The 19,973-nt window shown below is 36.9% G+C and overlaps 1 protein-coding gene across 3 annotated transcripts in view; it reads right to left on the bottom strand.

Moving 5' to 3' along the window:
- LOC100893055 (DNA polymerase delta catalytic subunit) overlaps nucleotides 1-14,609 on the bottom strand; it is a 34,515-nt gene extending 19,906 nt beyond the window's left edge. The window contains exons 1-12 of one of the 3 annotated variants that reach the window (XM_030989250.1): nucleotides 14,539-14,609; nucleotides 11,742-11,946; nucleotides 10,448-10,558; nucleotides 8,944-9,210; nucleotides 7,870-8,038; nucleotides 6,148-6,368; nucleotides 4,204-4,370; nucleotides 3,532-3,777; nucleotides 2,477-2,587; nucleotides 1,639-1,830; nucleotides 1,105-1,193; nucleotides 227-337 (exon numbers count right to left, since the gene is read on the bottom strand). In XM_030989250.1, the coding sequence (XP_030845110.1) occupies nucleotides 227-337; nucleotides 1,105-1,193; nucleotides 1,639-1,830; nucleotides 2,477-2,587; nucleotides 3,532-3,777; nucleotides 4,204-4,370; nucleotides 6,148-6,368; nucleotides 7,870-8,038; nucleotides 8,944-9,210; nucleotides 10,448-10,558; nucleotides 11,742-11,928 (1,871 nt within the window). In that variant the 5' untranslated portion in view covers nucleotides 11,929-11,946; nucleotides 14,539-14,609. Of the gene's footprint in view, nucleotides 1-226; nucleotides 338-1,104; nucleotides 1,194-1,638; nucleotides 1,831-2,476; nucleotides 2,588-3,531; nucleotides 3,778-4,203; nucleotides 4,371-6,147; nucleotides 6,369-7,869; nucleotides 8,039-8,943; nucleotides 9,211-10,447; nucleotides 10,559-11,741; nucleotides 12,042-14,538 lie in introns of those variants that run through there. The other 2 variants (XM_030989251.1, XM_030989252.1) reach the window with 2 other exon arrangements.
- Between the last annotated feature and the right edge of the window lie 5,364 nt (nucleotides 14,610-19,973).

Below are 19,973 nucleotides of genomic sequence, written 5' to 3' on the forward strand. Positions count from 1 at the left end.
TCATCCATCAATCCATCAATCAATCAATCAATCCATTATTCAACCAATCAATCAATCCATTAATCAATTAATCAATCCATTAATCATCCATCAATCCATTAATCAATCAATCAATCCATTATTCAACCAATCAATCAATCCATTAGTCAATCAACCAATCAATCCATTAGTCAACCACCCAATCAATCAATCAATCAATCAATCAATCCATAAGATATATACTTACTTCTCTTTCATAGACGGTGATAAGAGCGTTGTATAGCAGAGGTTATGTGCCTGCATGATGGATGGGTATAGGGAAGAGAAATCCAGCGTAGCGATGGGACAGTCATAGTACCTGTAGAAGATCAAATAGTAAAATAAAAGAGCTTGCATTAAACTTGAAATCGAAACAATATAACATGGTTTAATACCTTGCAAAAAAATAATCTGCAAAACAAAACCTAATACAAGAAAAGAACCATGAAAACAGTTTTTAACAGTTTTAATTAATCAATCAACTCATATCAATGTAATTTAAAATCTCTTCTCCCTCTCCTTCTAGATTCTTACACCTCTGCCTTAATATCATTGTTTTTCTTTCTCTCCTTTATGTCTCATCTCTCCCTTTCTGTCTCTCCCTTCCTCTCTCTCTCTCTCTCTCTCTCTCTCACTCTATGTGCTTCTCTCCTTTTGTGGCTACAATATTTGTATAGATCTGTGAGAAATTTTGTTTTTGTGATTTGACTTTGTAAACTCCATGCAATGCAGCCCTTGGCTTGCCATTCAGATTTTTCAAATTAATACCATTTCAATTCAATTTAAAAGAAAACACACACATCAAGATATTTTTTTTCAATATAGAGCTACCCAGTGGTTTTCTGCAAGCCTGAAAAGGGAGAAAAATATAAATGTGAGCTCAATAAAAAACGTCTCAAACAAAGAAGTGACAAGGCACGATATGAGGCAACAGGCTGTGAAATACCATCCTTGTTTGGAAATGAAACTTTAGGACATAAATGCAATAGAAAGGGACATTTTGTAATGAGACTGCATGATCAGTTACAGATCGACCTATCGTTTTATTTTTATTTTTATTTGTTTCCTTCAAGGACACCTTCTTACCCTCTGATTGGATCCAAGACGTAACCTCCGACAAAGTCATCTCCCGTCTCTACTTTGTGGGCAGGCATCACCAGGTCCTGTTCCTTAGCCTGTAAACAATACACAAAGCGGAGTTTGTGGGACAATATAAATAACCCAATCAGGACACAAAACAGAGTTTGTGGGACAATATAAATGACCCAAATCAGGACACTGAAAGGAGTTTGTGGGACTATATGAAGATGACAAGCAGGACACATAGTAGACAGCAAGGGACTGCTGAACTACAGAGAAAGAAGGTAAATCAATAATCAATGACTATTAATTTGAATTTACTGCAAGATGTATTTTCGTGTTGTTTTTTTCCTCCCTTCTTGTGACTTTTAAAAGCATGTAACCAGCAAAAAGTCAGGGTACTGTTATGTATTAAAAAAAAAACCTGTTTCAATCCTTTTCTGATCGTTTAAATCATGTGTAACACTTCTAGTTTACTCATGTATAATAACATGCACATCATGTCAAACTCCAATTCTGCTTTAAATATCACTATCTTACCTTTCTTAGAAGCTGTGAGACAACCTTGATCTGCTGCCCTCTGGAGAGCAGATAGGTGAGAGGCACGCCCGTCACCCTCGCCATCTCCATGTAGTTGATGACGGACATGAGCTTGTCAAGGAGACGCAGAGGCAGCATGGCATCTTTCAAACAGTAGACGGCCAATCGCCTTCTCGTCTGTTCATTGCCATTCTAAAGAGTAGAGATGACATGGGTTCGTAGGTCAAAGGTTATACATGATAATTACATGTTGTGATTGATAGCAAGTGCAAATAAGTTGCAATTAATATCAACTTTTTATAAGACAGGCCAAGGTTGCCTTTTTACAAAGGTGGTCGCTCAAGCAAGTTTGAATGTATTTTCAAAAAGTTTACAGGGATGCTTTTATTATCTAAACAAAATTAGAAAGTACACTGAATGAGCATTATCAAAGCTAAAATATTGTAGAGGTGTTGTGGTTTAGGAGATAAGTCCCCCGACTGCAGATCACAAGGTACAGGGTTCAAATCCCAGCCTTGCACCAACGTCCTTTGGCAAGACGTTAACCCACATTTGACGTCATAGGCCACTCTCTACCCAGGTGTTAAACGGGTGCCTGGTAGGATGCGAAAGTTACTGTAGTTTGCCCAGCATTGTGAGCGTCTGTAAAATGGCGCCTGGCTAGAAGGCTCCCCAGGGAGTGGAGAATGTTCAAACATTGTGTGCAGGCAAGCCTGAATCCCATGACCGGGGTAATACTATATATGTAAAGTGCTTAGAGACATCGTTGATATATGAAGTGCTATATAAATGCGGAATATTATGATTTTATCATTCTCTACAGAAGTTTGAGCTTTACCTGAAGGTCTGTGATGATGGAATGTTGAACGTCTTCTTTCTGCTCTTGGAGGAAGTGGTAACTGACGGCGTTTAGACGATATGACCTCAGCTTGTAATCCCTCACAACCACCTGAGATGGGATGATGCACCAGTCTTCATTAAGTTTCAACTTTTTACAAAATTTACACACCAATTCAACTTTATAATTTTTTGAATGTTATTGAAATAATATTATGTACATGTAACTCCTTCAGTCGAAATTTTTATAATGATTTGCTTGTTGTAAAAAATAATGTATGATGTCATCCGTGATTTGTATCTGAATAAAGATTTTATAAAAAGAAAAACAACAAAACTTTATAATTTCAATAAAAGTGGTCATTCTGACCAATCTATGAACCCGTTTGTGAGTTTTGGCACTAATATGTACGAATACTACAAAGTTTCCTAAAAATATACACAAGTTAAATGAGCAAAAATGAGCAAAATTAATTACAGTAGTTTTTCACTGTAACATTTTTCATGCAGTACAGATTGCATTATCTCTAAAATCACAATTATTGAATGACAAACATTAATTTCTACAAAAAGGTACACCATTTTCATTACTAGTAAACAAAATCTTCCCTTCTAAAGAAAGAAAATCTAGAAGAATTTGTCAGAAGAATATAACAGTTGAATATAAAGTCGAGTTCTGGTCATGCGATTGCATTGTGAAAGAAATGTTGTGAAATCGATCAGAAAAGGTTGATCATCTAGCATATAAGTATTGGTGGGTAAGAAATTTGGCACAGTCTTGGTAAAGTTACAAGCACTGTCACAGAAAGATGTATATTGGACTACACAAACATGTGGCATAAAAATCTATCCTGATTTCTATGGTGTTACACATGCCATATGTAGAATATTAAGGCATTTGAAGAGCCATGCTTTTCAGGGAATATTTTTTATCAGATGTTCTTCCACACTTGCATAATACAATGAAAATGCTCACAAATTATTTTCACCTCTTCCCAGAACTCAACCTTCTCTTTAAAAGCCCAAATTAAAAGTTGCCAATTTGATCATGCATACCTGAAGAAGATCAAACTGCACACGACCTTCCATGTTGACGGACTTGTTCTCTCGCTTGCCGAGCTGCTTGGACTGGAACGAGACGTCCCTGATCACACTCTTGGTGTTCTTGAGACGTCCGAGGAACGGGAAGCGCGACAGTCTGAGGGCAGCAGCACGGTTGATCAGGTACGGGATATCAAAGTTTTGGATGTTGTAACCCGTCAGGATGTCGGGGTCTATCTCTCGGACAAAGTTGGCCCATGCCTAGGAGGAGAATGTTAAGTTTGGAATAGTTATTTGGTTTTGAAATTAAAGAATTGACACAATTTGAGATCTTTATATTTCTAATAGAGAAATACTTTATAGCAGTTCACTTAATTTCAAGAACATGTTTCAGAGACTTATCTAAAGCTATTTCAGTTTCATCATCATCATCATCAACATCCCTATTACAACTCTCTTCATCACCATTATTGACATTATCATTATCTATACAATCATCATCATCATCACCATCACCACCACCACCACCATCATCATCATCATCATCATCATCATCACCATCATCACCACCATCTACATCATCCCCACCACCATCATCATCATCATCATCAGCATCATCACCACCACTACTAGCACCACCACCACCACCACCACCACCATCACCATCACCATCATCACAATCATTACCTGAAGCATCTCGTGTTCCGTCTTGAAAGACATGACTTGGGAGCCGACAATGGGGGCGCACGTGTTGAGAGTAAAGATGTTTCTAATGAACGGATCTCTCTCTCCCTGCCGAATCACCATGTTGGCAATCTGGATGACGGGATCCTTCTCGGCTTCTGGGAAAATACCTGCAGATGTTGGTGGATACAGATAGTGAAATTACAATTTAACTAGATGGAATTCGACTGCGCGCAGTCGAAAATGATGCCTCCGTCATAGAGCAATTTTACAAACCAAAACAGAAGAAATTTTTCAAATTCAAGTTCAATTGTAATCCATTAACAGGTTCTCAGAATATCGTGATTACAAACAATTTCTCATATACATATATGACCCTTTGAACTTTGACCTCATGATCCTAATATCTACTCAGCTCATTGGCTCTGCAAGATATCCAGAGTTAAATAGTAATCCATCTGTCAGTTCTAATGAGAATGCGTTCACAAGCTATTTTTGCATACATAATGAGCCCATGACCTTGGACCTTATGAACCAAGAATCTACACAGTTCATTGGCTCTGCAAGATACATAAATGATCTAAGTTTGGCAGGAATCCATCAATCTGTTCTAATGATAACGCGATCACAAGCTGTTTTTGCATACATAATGGGCGCTGTGACCTTTGACCTTTGACCTCGTTACCCAAAATCTAATAAGTTCATCGGCTCTGCAAGTAACATACATGACCTAAGTTTGGCAGGAATCCATCAATCGGTTCTTGAGATAACGCGATCACAAGCTGTTTTTGCATACATAATGAGCCCTGTGACCTTTGACCTTTGACCTCGTGACCCCAAAATCTAATCAGTTCATTGGCTCTGCAAGATACATACATGACCAAAGTTTGGCAGGAATCCATCAATCGGTTCTTCAGATAACGCGATCACGAGCCGTTTTGCATACATAATGAGCCCTGTGACCTTTGACCTTTGACCTCGTGACCCCAAAATCTAATCAGTTCATCGACTCTACAAGATACATACATGACCAAAGTTTGGCAGGAATCCATCCATCGGTTCTTCAGATAACGCGATCACGAGCTGTTTTTGCATACATAATGAGCCCTGTGACCTTTGACCTTTGACCTCGTGACCCCAAAATCTAATCAGTTCATCGACTTTGCTAGATACATATATGACCAAAGTTTGGTAGGAATCCATTGATCCGTTCTTCAGATAACGTGATCACGAGAACGGGACGTACGTACAGACGTACGTACAGACGTACGGACGGACGGACGGACGGACGGACGGACGGACAACCCGAAAACATAATGCCTCCGGCTACTTCGTAACGGAGGCATAAAAAAGCTTGAAATCTTAAAGGGCGACAACCATACAGTGAAACCTGTGTATGAAGACCACTCAAGGAAGACAAGTAGTCTTTATAGGCAGGTGGTCTTTCTATACAGGTGGTCGCTAAATCAGGTATGGCTGTAGTTCTCTTCCCACATATAATCTCTCTGGGAGTTAACAATTTCAGTGCTCTACAAATTTTACCTTTGATCAGGCATGATTTTCAATGTGATTATTAACTCTAATCTTCTTAGCTATGGCTACAACTATTCCATGTGAATTACAGAACCGTTGAATAAAGAGAAATTTGACTTCTAAATAAGTACATTAAAGTTTGGTTCATGTTTGGGTAAAATGTGATGGTGGGTATTTCTTTCCAAGTTATAGGTCTCAGACACAAACAAGACACTTAGGAGAAGAAGATGGTGATCAATTAGACAGTCCTTTAAGAATGATATTTCTAAAGGAACCTTTTTCATGAGAAGAAAAACAAATCATAAACATATCAGAGATCAGAATTCAAGTATAAATTCTGGAGATGTGTTAAGAGTAATTTTGATAACTTCCCAAAGAAAATCTCCTCCTTTTATCCCTCTTCATTCTGCCTACCTTTCCGCCCCGCGCACTCGATATCAAAACTCAGAATCCTGAACGGTGCCACTTTCTCCCACTGGCCGTCGGGGGGATGACTGATGAAGCGATCCCAAGCAACGTCGATCTCGATCTGTGACACCGACGTGGGGGCATGACCGGAGGATGAGCGAACGCGGTAGGTTCCTGCAGGTACTTCGATCCAGTTGCAACCAACGACATCTGCGTCGACCATAAACCTGGTAAAATAAGTTTAAAGAGAAGGTTGAGTTCTGGGAAGAGGTGAAACATAATTTGTGAGTGTTATCATTGTTATTATGCAAGTGTGGAAGAACATCAGATAAAACCCTAGAAAGCATGGCTCTTCAAATGCCTTAATATTCTAAATATTGCATGTAGCAGCTTAAAAATTGGAATGGATTTTTATGCCACATGTTTGTTTAGTCCCATGTACATCTTTCTGTGTACAGTGCGTGTAACTTTACCAGGACTGGGCCAAATTTCTTAACATTTTGATGAGTCCAGAACCTTGCAGTACACACCAATACTTAAATGCTAGATGATCAACCTTTAATGGTCGATTCCACACCTTTTCTTTCACAATGCAATCGCATGACCAGAACTCAACTTTATCTTTAAGAAATGCTGCAATGAACTGTTTTTGAAAAAAGCTGTACCTCTATATTAAGACAATAACCCCTACAACATCAACAGCCCTTACTTTAAATTGCCAAAGAAATAGGTAGAATTGTTTTTTTAATTTCTATAATCCAAGTCAGGATAAGTATATTCTCAAGAATTCATTCACTAAAGAAATCATCAGTTCTTTTCATATTTATTTAAAATCATTGTCTACTATTTGTATTGTGATCGTGTTCTCCTATCTTTTTCATATAAAGTACTGTTTGTCCCGTTCTCGTCTATGTTGGCATCCCCCTTCTTTCCCCATTTTGTAGTTACGGTGCGAACTTGTTAATTGAATTACTCATTATTCCTAAGTATCATTTGAGGGGTCCACAATTGTACAAGCATTGCTTTAGCATTGCTTTTCAGTGGACCCCTCTGTTTCCAATAAGTATTCCTAAATTGTTGTAAAATTTTTATTATTGATTTGTAATGGAGACATAAATAAATTGAATTGAATCGAATCATGGAGCAGCCATAGACATTAATCAACATCAGACCTCCATCAAAACATAATTTATGCAGATGGCGTATAATGGAAAATAACCAGTGTGATATATGTAGAGAAACAGAAAACACTTTTCATGTCTTGTTAAAATGTAACAAGGTTAGAGTTTTTTGGAAAATTATTGAAAACTTTTATTATAATTACTTTCATGAACTAATAAAAATTAATGAAAAATCATTAGTTATAGGTTATTTTATTGAAAAAAAGGAAAAATTTGTGATAAACTTCTTGTTAATTTTAGGACAATACATAATATACATCTAATGTTTATTAAACTTCGGTGTGATGGAAAAGAGTACAATAGTAAAAGTCTGTTCATTAATTTCAAATTAAAACTAAGATATGACCTAGCATGAAACACAAAGAAATTTTTCAAGAAATGTTAATGTTATAACTATTTATTTAAATACTTTGTCTTTTTTTTAATTATTTTAAAATGTAAATTGATGTAAATATATATGAAATGTGAAATAAAACACCTCGGTAAGAGGACAAGAAAAAAAAACATCAGGCCTAAAGATGACTTTCTGAAATGGAATTCCCATTACCTGATCTCAAAGTCAATGTTACTCTCATAGGTCTGGTAGCCCCTGTGCGGGTACGGTGGGACCGATAGCCCCGCCTCTAGGAGTCTCCTAGCTGGGGCTATCAGCTTAGGGTATGCCATGGTGATCTTCAGGAAAGGCATCATCTTGTTTCCATGGAAACCATAGATATCTGGAAAGCAAGGAGATTACAAGAAGATGTGATACTTTTTATTGTGTTAGCAGTAATGTTTAATTGAAAAGATTCGATCTTTTTTTTTATCTCTCTCTACAATGGCAGATTAAGAGATATTTTTCTCGAGTTTGATATTATAATAAACTTGGCAAAGTGAGGATTAATGGCTGGCAATGAACATGGTGCTCTCTTGCCACAGGAATAGTTTGTGTAAGTTTATCATCAGCACACACAAGTTCCTGTATTTACCTTATACATGTACATGTAATTACACAACAAGCTGCTTTCATATCTAATTCAATCCACAGAACTGCTGTCTCAAACAGGCTGTGGTGACATACATGTAAAGAAAGAAATCTTCAGAATATGGACAATTTAGGAACAAAGGCATCTTAATAATAATTTCGTTTTTCAAAGAGGCCTCACCAGGCCTCACCAGCTTCAATGCTTTTTAGTGGATCCCCCATTTCCTCAGAAATTAAGAATTTCTCGTAATAATTTTATTAAGTGTATTTGTATAGTTAGCAGAAAAAATGAATTATGAAAAAAATGTAATACCTTTGTTTATTTTTCTGTTGGAAATGAAATAAATATGAATTGAATTAAATTGAATATTCTTCTTCCAAAGGGCCCTGAATTAACATTACCCCAGCAATTGCCTGGTACCCATTTACACCTAGGTAGAGAGTGGCAAACATAGATTAATGTCTTGCCAAAGGACGTTAGTGCCTGGCTGAGATTTGAACCCTCAACCTTTGGATTGAGAGTTAAGTGAATGAACCGCTATACTATGACACCTCCACACAATAAACCTAATAACCCATTTATAAACTGTTATATATCACAAAATTCATTATAAACCACTCTGTGCAAAGATGAACTATCTGAAGCAAAGTACTTACTTTCTTTCTGCATGACATCCACGGCCAAGACAGCCTGGGTCAAGTTGTCCTTGTTTGACCTCATGTCGGCTAGGACAGCATCGTTGACACACATCCTGAACTTGGAGCAGTGCTCGGGGACGAAGTTCTGCGGGGCGGGGATGTAGAAGTAGGGCGTGAACCCGTGGATGTGGCACAGGACACTGTTTCCCGCCTCGGTCACGCCGAACATTCGGATGATCGGCGTCGGGCCTGACGTAGCGCCGGGCATGCCCTGGATGTGAGATCCTGAAGAAATAGAAACAATGAGACTCCATGATAAGGCAGTACACCAAGTTCACGAACACATTAAAATTTATGGCTTTCCAAGTTTAATACATGTAAACATAACTTGTGAAACAGGAAAACTTTGGATGTGTTTCCAATCCATTTCCTTATCTTAGCTCAGTTGGAGCTGAGCGGAGAGTTCGCTACCTGACTAAGACGAGAGCCAGCGTCGAAGTGACGAAATCACCGTAAAACACCGCTATTTATAGTCTCTAAGAGCTGCTTTACGCATGGTGCGTCCGTAATCGCGCTCTGAGCTCTTACGCCCCAAAAGCTTACTGCGCCCTCTACGTTTTCTGCGAGATAACTAATAGTAACAGACTGGTTCGTTACAGTACACTCAGTTCACAAACAGATAACAATTTATGGCTTACCAAGTTTAATACATGCAATTAATAATTTTGTGAAACAGAAAAGGTTTGGATGTGAGTTCCTAATTTTTTTTTATATGGCACTTCATGATGAATCAGAACTATATAGTTCAGACAGATACAGATTAAAATTCATGGCTTTCCAAGTTTCAGCATGTGATATAGTAAACGCTTGTAAAACAAGAAACTTTAACAAATGTTGCAAGGAGTCAAAATTCACAAAAACTCATGCTGGATAATGAGAGAATCATAACATTTTGCTTTCCCCCCTCTATTTTCAAGATTTCTTATCACTTCAATTTACATTTGGGAATGTTTCTGGTTTTCTAGCATTGTTTTCTACTCATTTTAAAATATGGTAGGATGATGATGATGATGATAATGATGATGATGATGATATTGATGATGATATTGATGATGATGATGAAGAAGATGACTATAATGATCATGATGGTGATGATGATGATGGTATTTGTGGTGATGATGGTGATGATGATATTATTGATGATGATTTTAATGATGATGATGATGATGATGATTATGATGATGATGATGATGATGATGATGATGATGATATTGATGATGATGATGATAAAGAAGACGACTATAATGATGATGATGATGGTGATGATGATGGTATTTATGGTGATGATATTAATAATGATAATAATGATGGTGATGATGATGATGATGATGACGATATTGATGATGATGATGTTGATGATGATGATGACGATGATGATAATGATGGTGATGATGACTGCAGGTGTCAATGGTGAATTAATACTCAAGAAACTTGTCACATGGAAATAGTAACACCTACTTACCAATATAATGCTCGAGATCAATTTGCTGGAAAACAATGGAGTCCTTTGAGGGGTCGATAGGAGCCAACGGAGGACGAGGCCATTTAGGATGCTTACTCTGTGATTTAGGATCTATTTGTTGCAGAAAGAAAAGCAAAGAAGATCACATGAATTACTATTACAGTTGAAACTGCTTTAGTGACCACCTGTATAGAAAGACCACCTGTCTTCTAAGACCACATTTTTTTGTTTCCCTTGAAAATGGTTTCTCATTAAAACATGTACTAAAGGAACCTGTACATAAAGACCACCTGTACATAAAGACCACCTGTCTACAAAGGCCACTTTCGTGTTTCCCTTGGGCAGTCGCTATAGACAGGTTTGACTGTAGTACAGTTAAACCTGCTTAAGTGACCACCTGTCTACAAAGACCACATCTTTTCCCTTGAAAATGGTGTCTCATTGAAACATGTACTAAAGAAACCTGTACATAAAGACCTCCTACCTGTAAAGACCATTTTTCTTGTCTCCTGTGTGGTCTTTAAAGACAGGTTTGGCTGTATCTCACTTTGATCTTAATGAATACGATCATCATTAAAAAATCAAAAAATTGCTGTTTCTTCATCACTGTTAAAAGCAAATGCTGTCAAAACCATCAGTCAAACCTTCTAAATTGTTATCTCAAGCAAAATCAAACTAACTTCCTCTTGTCAAAAATCTTCAAAGAATGATGAGTAACCTCGATAGTTACTTTGAATTGTATCAAACAAGCGATTTATTTTGCTCTGCAAGGAAAGTATTATTTGCATGGTGTGATTTTTAGCTACATTTGGTGAGGATGATCAAATTCTAGTTTTAAGCATATCCTGCAAAAATTGAAAGCATTAATTAAGCAATCTAAAAGTGGTATGTTGGTAGTGTTTTCTTTCTGATCTTGAGCTTGTCTTAATACTTTTCATTTCTCTATTTTTTTATCTTGATAAGTTTTATTGGTCAGAAAACACAATGATTCACAAAATGTGTGTTAAATTTTTTTTGCAGAAAAATAAATGAATAGTGATATTGTTTGACATTTACAATCATGTTTTTTCACATTTCAGTGTTAAATAAAAAAACATAGCATGATACTTTTGTATATCTGAGAATAACAAATAACAACTTTCAGCTTTTTGTCTTCTGACATGTATTTACAGTCTGTACTTTTTTTACTTTGTGCACCAAACTTTAATTTCAAGTTAAATCTCCATTGAATAATCTTTTACTTTCTTTTGATTTATTGGTTTTACTATCCTAAGAAAAGAGAAAAAATCTTCACCACTGCTTGGCAACGGCGCTGATCCTTGGTCTGATCCGTTGGTCCCTTGGGACTCGGACTCGATCTGCTCCATCAAGGCCAGCTCTTCCTCAAATACCGACGGGTCCTGGTCCTCAAAGTCCTGGACCCTGGCCCTCTTTGCCTGAGACCCGCGAGGGGTGCCTCCTGGTTTGCGTTTAGAATCCATGGTAATTTCTACAGCATCCTACGGGGAAAGGGTATAGATCAAACAATCAATTAAACTTAAGTGAAATATTTAACCTTTTCATGGATGCTGAGAAAAAATTGTAACAAATCAAGATTTGACTAAAAAAAATATCATGATTTTGGTATCAAACAGAAAATCTCAAGCTTTCTCCTTGCACCAATATCTTATAACATTGGGTGAATGACAGCCAGTGATATAAGTATAAGTATAATAGTTTATTGTCCTTTTCAGGAAATTTGTTTTCCACTGGTTACAGAGTATTGCGATACAGATATATAAAGGGCCCTTGTCTGCGCCAATTTAGTAAAATGAGGCTTAGTGCAATTCGCTGAGATCGGATGAATGTTATGCCCATAGCCATAAGCCCATAGACTTTTAAATAGGGAGGCCAATGCCCGGGCGTAAGGCTTCTACGCCTACGATTTGTGCGCTCGTCGTCCAAGTCAGAAAATTACCAGAAGAAAAAAGGAAAAAAAGAAGAAAAAAAATATCTATGGAATAAAATGTATAACAAATACACAATTACACACTCAACAACATACCTATAATCACGAATCTGTAACGGTCTTTCACCATTTGTTGACGATCTTGCAGATTTTGACGTATTTCCATCCAATAATTGTTTTAGCAGACGAACTTATATGTAGCGCGCACACAACAGCAACGAGAGGGCGCAGAGGTTAGCTCACTAAAAACCTTCTCAATGGCAGAAGGTAGACCCTAAAAATATGGAACCAATTTAATATCAAAGAACTTTTGATAGAGATTAACATATCAGATGTGCACAAATGTCACTTTTAACAACTAGAAAATATAACGAAAAAAGATTATATCTTTTTAATTGCAGATTTTTACAAACTGCACATTCGAAGGTAGATAGAGTACGATGTTTTTGTCAATCTTGCGTTGGTTTGAGCCCCATAGCTAGAGCCATCTCAAATTGAGAAGGAAAATTGTGAACAGAGACCTCATTGTTTCAGCCCCAAATAGAAGTCTTGCGACATCATAATATGAATATTTATGAGCTCCGGTCTCATCGCGCGCAAAACAAATTTGACGTAGTCTCACAAATAGTACCTTTTTCTCAGCACTAGACACCAGTGTCGCGCAGTAATGTATGAGAAGTGTAAAAAAAGACATTTCAGTAAAAAAAAAAAAAGTCTACATGAGCAGTCTATACTCCAATTGAGAAGTGTAATGAATGCTATGATTTGAGCGTGTGTGTTTTAGTGTATGATATCATCATATGGTTAGTGAGAGAGAGAGAGAGAGAGAGAGGGAGAGAAATATCTCCGTAAGTAGTACACGTCTAGTCTATCAATGCGTGCACTCATGTTTGATTCCGTATTGTGATCGCTGCATGCAAGTGCAAGTTGGATTTATCGATCGATGATAATGCAGTGTCAGATCTTTACTCATGAGGAAATAGTAATTGGAATACATCGCAAAACTAAGGTAGGCCTATTTATTTATTTCAATTACTTTCTTAATTTACAATGAGTGGCTTTCGAGCTTTCTCTCCATTATGTTGACCCTCCATGCCATGGCTAGCATGGCTCGATCGCGGCTTGCATGCAATTACCGTACCTGGCCTGCAGTACTGTGTCGGTGTGTGCGACTAATTCAAGGCTAGCCGGTGATGCATGAATGTACTTTCGCGCGAAGTTTTGAACTTGTTGTCCGGGCAATGACCATGATGACACGCCCATTCCCTCGGGCCTGTCTAATTCTCAACGTAATTGAAATTGATTGTTTCAAGGCTCTTACGTACGGCCAGGCGTAGAAGGAACCTCATAGGAACTAGCTGGATATCTCCTATTTTATGGAACTTCTGGAGTCGGCAGATGGGTGAGTTATCTTAGTGAAAGAAAATGCTTTCTTTTAATGTTTGTTTTATTATAAACAAATTAGTAATTAAAAAGTTAGATTTGGGCATTGGCCTCCCTATTTTAAAGTTCTAAGCTATTAAAGCTAAGTTTTTTACGTGTTCTGCTCTCTTTTCATTCTTTCTAATCTTAGTCTCTCTCTCTCTCTCTCTCTTTCCTTGTCCGTTTGTCTTTCTCACTCTGCATCTGACAATGTTGAATGTCTTCATGGTCTTGTGCCCTTGACTCTTGTGAGTTGTGACTTAGACTAACTTGATCTGTCAAGTCAAGTGTCAGTCACTGCACTGCACTGTCTTCTCTGGCGCTGGCTCTCATACTACTACTACTACTAGCTCATTCATTGCATTGGCATTGCATTGTACAATAACAGATGTAGATGATTTGAAAGTTTGCCTGTTCTAACGCCAGCAGATCTCCCATAGGCCTATGCCATATTTGTTTCCATACTGCCGGTCTAGATCAACTTTTTTCATCTTCAAATTTTGTACAAACGCGAAATGCTAATTTCGCAGGACTGATAACTATGATAACATGTTTTTTAACGAGTGGGACCGATTACGAAAAAACGTATGACGTAAACAAAATTTTTACCTAAGTTGACACTTTAAAATCAATCAAATGAATTAAACTATGTCAGATATTATCTCCTCGTGTTTGAAAACAGCCGATGATCACAAAATATGAGAGACCTAACCATACTTACAAAATCACATCAATTTGGAAGCCTTCTTCCCTCTTTCAATGTCGCGCGGAATCTTCGAAATTCGGCGGGACGCGCGTTTCCGTTTTACACCCTGCCCTAGGCTTTTCTCCAATAAAATTTTACAAACCGACTGGTATTCGGAGTCTAGTCGTCCACATCTTGCCTCGGCGCTCTGCACACCACCAGAACTCTGAAAACGTCACGTAGCGCTAGCTAACTCTCTATACTAGTTGATCTTCCTAGTCGTATCATTTATTTTTATCCATTAATACGCAATACTCTAAGAGCGTGAGGATGCGTGATCAGCTCGCAAAATTTAGCCCAGCGATAACAAAACAATAATATATCGGGAAAACCGTCTTGAACAAGAAGACCCTCGCATCCCCAATTGAAATTGTACATAAGCTTTGGCTTCGCTATTCTTGACGTCGATATAAACAAACTTAGACTTCGGATACAGCATGTTTCGTGTAATTTCTTGCCGAAAAGCCTAGGGCAGGGTGTAAAACGGAAACGCGCCGGCGGGACAAGCCACTTCCTGTTTTGGACGCGACGACGGCGATCGGTATAGGCAGCGCAGCGCAGCGCAGCATGAACGATCGGAGAGAGTGTGGGGGTGGGGGGGGGGGGGGGGGGGGAGGGGGGAGGGGGGAGGGGGAGGGGAGGGAGTTCGATGGGCATGGGGATTTGGGGAGGGGGTTGATGGGCATTGGGATGGGGCGGGGGGAGGGCCATTTTTGTATCTCTCCTTTACCTCTCTCATACCAGCCTAATATATATCCCCCCTCCCTTTTGATCTTGTTTCCCCCTCAATAATGAATATAATAATAATATAGTATAGCATAGGCCCTTCCTTTTATCTGTTCCCTAGCTCATAGACCTACATCCTCGATCCTCCTCTTCCTCCTTCGACCTTCGTAATCTTCTTTACTTCAATCATTATTATTATCATCATCGTCATCAGCATCATCTGCATCATTACTCTTTAATATTTTTATTATCATCATATTCTCTTCTGTTGGGCTTTCTTTCACCCGCTTAAATATTCTTAATTATCATTAATATTCCATATCTAATCTGAATAGAAAAAACACAGCATAAATTAAAACAAAACAAACAAACCCACAAAAAGCAATCAGAAGCGACAGTAACTAAATTCAAATAATGATTAGCTTTATTATTTACTTTACATAATAAATGTTCATCACACAAGAATTTTGTACATATCATGCAAACCCTCGTTATCTCAAAATGCAATGAACAGGGAATATACATCATGTACAACACTGGATGAAAAATGAAAGTTTAGTTACATAATCGACGGTCCTATGTAGATACATGTAGATACCCAACACTCTCATCCAAAGACAAATTCAGTCATATTTTGTCCCGAGATTCAAGGAGTACAAAAGCGATCTGGAGCCTCATATTAACGTAAGGCTTAAAAAAAAGTTGTTGTATTGCCATTTGCGACCAACCCCAAAATCTTAAAATTCACGTTTTGCTTTTTATTAAAGTTTTTTTTCTTTTTTTCCCCGTTTTTCAGCCAAAAAATGGTTAATGAATAAAAAAATATGTATTAAAGCATTTAAAACTGAAAAATTATCAGCACAAAGAAAGAAAAAAACAAAACAAAGAAAAAAAGGGGGAAAAAATTGACCGACCTACCCAGGTGCTGGCACCTAAAGGGCAATACAACATCTTTTTTTGTTTTGCCTTGCCTTATAGAGAGAGGCACTTCATTAAAAACTGATGAAAAAAGTTTGAATGAAATGTGTACAACGCTGCAACGATATTTGCCTTCTTAATAGTATTTGTTTGCTTCAAAACTTGATGAATGATCGCATGAATGAGAGAAAGAAGAGGCTGTATATCAAATATATAAAAGGGGCAGGACATCTGAAACATATTTTGAAATATACACCTCAGCATAAAACAGAGATGTACATGAACCAGTAATACTTGTTCTCTTTTCAAAACCACTTGTTTCTTCCCTTTTTCTTCTTGCCTCATTTTGAATATAATACACACATTAATACAGGATGGAACACATACTGTTTAATAAATGAATGCAAAGCACAGAATATTACACAGAAAGATAGCTTGAAAAAGAAAAGGAACCGATCACTCCCCAGAAGGTTTGCCACATTCATAATACAACGATCATACTAATTAAATACATAAATAAATAGATTCAAATTCTCATTTGTCCACAACCATATCTTAGCATGGTATGACGGGAAAATTCTCAAAATCCATCGAAACAAAATCTGAATTAATCCAGAGGACAAAAAGTAATGACACTGGGTTTGAGAAGCAGTATTGAACTAAATATTATTAATAAAGTCAGTAATTATCTAATATTGTATTTGTATCATCTAAATATAATGTACATAAATAAGTAAAACTATAAAAACAAACAAAAAATAAGAAGGAAAAAAGAGGGAAAAAACAAACTCAAATGCAGTTTGAACTTTGAAGATAATGAAATACACAAAAAAGGATTTTTCTTCTTCATAGAATGCTGCCTGACACCTTTCTTTCCAATTAGAAATAAATATGTACATGTAATTAAAAAGAATATTAAAAACAAATGGATGTCTCCATATTTCATCACAGTATTGTAGTGCCATTTTCTTTGTTTTTCTTAGAAACTGAGGCGTTTCCAACTCATTTGATAGCAACAGAGAATTTCATAACCTCCAGTGGTTCTTTTTTTCTTTCTATCTCTCTCTTTTAATGTTTTTGTCCTGGTACTACAGTTCATTGTAAATAAGTCAGAGGATGACAGTCAAGATAATTGATAGTCTTAAAGCTTATCTGCCATAGTTTACAGGAGGGATTAGACCGCCCTACAAGGTCACTGGACAGGTGGTTATCTCATCAACTCAGCTCTCAGTTAACATAAGAAAAAGAGGATCATGGGGGACCAATGGTCACCGATTAGGCATTGTTTGTTGTATAGAGGGCGCAAGTAGCTACACGTAGTGCAGTGAGCCTTTAAGCCAAAATAAAATGCAATGCCTCCCGTCATTACTAAAGTAACTAAGCACTTGGTTCTTTTTCATTCATTTTTCAAACAAATGCTACATTCTGAGTATCACAAGCGATGCTTTAAAAAGTCAAAATGCAAAGTACACTATTCCACAGATTTGAAAAGGTCACTCAACTTAGTTACAAATGAGGACAGAACACTTTTCAATGAAATATAACAATATTAATAGTAAAGAATAGTACATTATACATCTGTAAATTATAAAGATTATGAATGATAGGAAAGCAAAATGAAAAATGTACATGTATTTCACTCACGAGTGAGGCTTAAATAATATCACATGATATGCTAATCTATCATATTGGTAGTAAAGCTTAAGATTCATATTGCTGGCATTTTTAATTTGATTAAAGCCTACCTGAACTAGTTTGTGGTCACTGGCAGGTGGTTATCTCATCAAATCAGCTCTCAATTAACATTAAAAAAGGGGACCATGGGGGTCCAACGGGTTCCGCTTTAATAGGCATTGATTGCTATGCAGAGGGCCCAAGTAGCTACAAGTAGTGCAGTCCTGCTTTAATTTGATTAAATTATTCATGGATGGACTGCAAAATGAAAATCCTAATTGGTCTATTTGCTAGGATGCTTGAAGATAGAATACGATATTGTACAAACATTTAAAAAAAATTATTAATAGATAGATAGAGGCCTCTAAATCAATGTCTTTTGTATTTTTATTTTTTTGGTTTTTGGTTAGGAATGTAGCATTACAACAAAGCAGAAACAAATTCAACTGTTGATGATTGAATACTTGACCTTCTTTTAACCTCTAACCTTCTCCATTTTCACTCTTACATGAAGATATCATACAGTTATAATTTTACATTGTATAAACAATTTCTGAGTTACTCACAAAGACGCAATACCAAAAGTCACTACAAAATATAATAAAATACTAGAATTTAGATAAAAGAAACATGTTGATATATTTACAGGAATCAATTTTTTTTTTACACAAGGTTGTGAAATAATTAAATTTAAACGGGTTGAATTATACCACCACTTCAATTAAGAAGTTTATTTCACTGAAGATTTTTTTATTTCATGCTCCAAGGCATTAATCCTCATTACCAAATCCCTCGGATAGGACTTAAAGCAAGTCCCCTAGTAGACCGAAAGCTTCAGTCTCTGATATCGACGGTTGTTCCGCTGAGATTGCATCTGGCTCCTCTGACCGCCTCTATACATGTCAACATGTGTCAGTTTTGTTAAAGAAATGACCCATATCAGACAGTTATTTCTGTCTAGTCCCCTAGTTGCTCTCTTACAAGCAGATTATTTTAGCAGTCAGTTAAAAAAAAAGAATATCACACCATCAAACAAAAGTTGTTAATCAAACAAGAAGTTGGGGGAAGGAATGGAAGGATTAAATACTCAACAAAATTTAAAGCTATTTATTTGCTATGGTTTATCGTTTGTTCATCCCCTCTCCTAAATTCTCATACAAGAATCGGCATGGTTCGATAAACATAACATATTTTTCTTTTTTGGAACAAAATTATGCATTTGCCTACATTCAATGTGAAATTTGTTCCGATTCAAAATATTTTCAGGGCAATCTTATAACAAAACAACTGATAAAATCTCACAATCTCATTCTTGAATTTCATTTAGATTTGTTTGTTAGCTTAATAGCACAGAAATAAACGTAAATATCATGAAAGTACCATTTGAACTCTCTTGATAATACAGGGGGGGGGGGGGGGGTTTCACAAAGAGTAAGATCAACTTTAAGTTGGACTTAACTATGGCAGGCGTTTATGCCTCTAGTTCCTCTAACCATTCCTGGCATTGGTTTCTCAAGGGACGTATAAATCATGGTCACAAATCTACAGAATCTACATTTTTTGATAGTTCATTATTGACAGAAAAAATATTATCTAAAGATCATAATTGAGAGACCAATAGTGAGAGCAACCAGTGGCATGAACGGCCTGCCATAGTTTAGTCCAACTTAAAGTCGATCTAAGTCTTTGAGAAACACTCCCCAGGAAGGATGAGCTACTCAAATGATACTTCAGGCTCTTGGTAACAAAGAAATCACCTGTATTAATCTGACTTGCCCAAAAGTTGCAGGCATGGTAATATAAATGCTGGTATAATGATATCATTGCTCTTTGATGACTACACGCATGTACCAGCGTAATCAGGCAATGCACCCATATCTTTAATCAGTGATCGAGCCATTCATAATGATTCAAGTATTTCATGGTGTGGTACGCATTATATTGGATTGCCAGTGTGACGTCACAATGATTATCAGTAAAGTATTTTACCTTAAAATCGGCTTATTAAAGTAACAATCTCAGATGTGAACTGAATACAAGTAAAGAACTTACTACTTAGCCAAGTAAAATGTTAAGTCAAATACAGACTTAAT

This window comes from Strongylocentrotus purpuratus, unplaced genomic scaffold (genome assembly GCF_000002235.5).
Source record: "Strongylocentrotus purpuratus isolate Spur 01 unplaced genomic scaffold, Spur_5.0 spur5_scaffold_18, whole genome shotgun sequence".
NCBI lineage: Eukaryota > Metazoa > Echinodermata > Echinoidea > Camarodonta > Strongylocentrotidae > Strongylocentrotus > Strongylocentrotus purpuratus.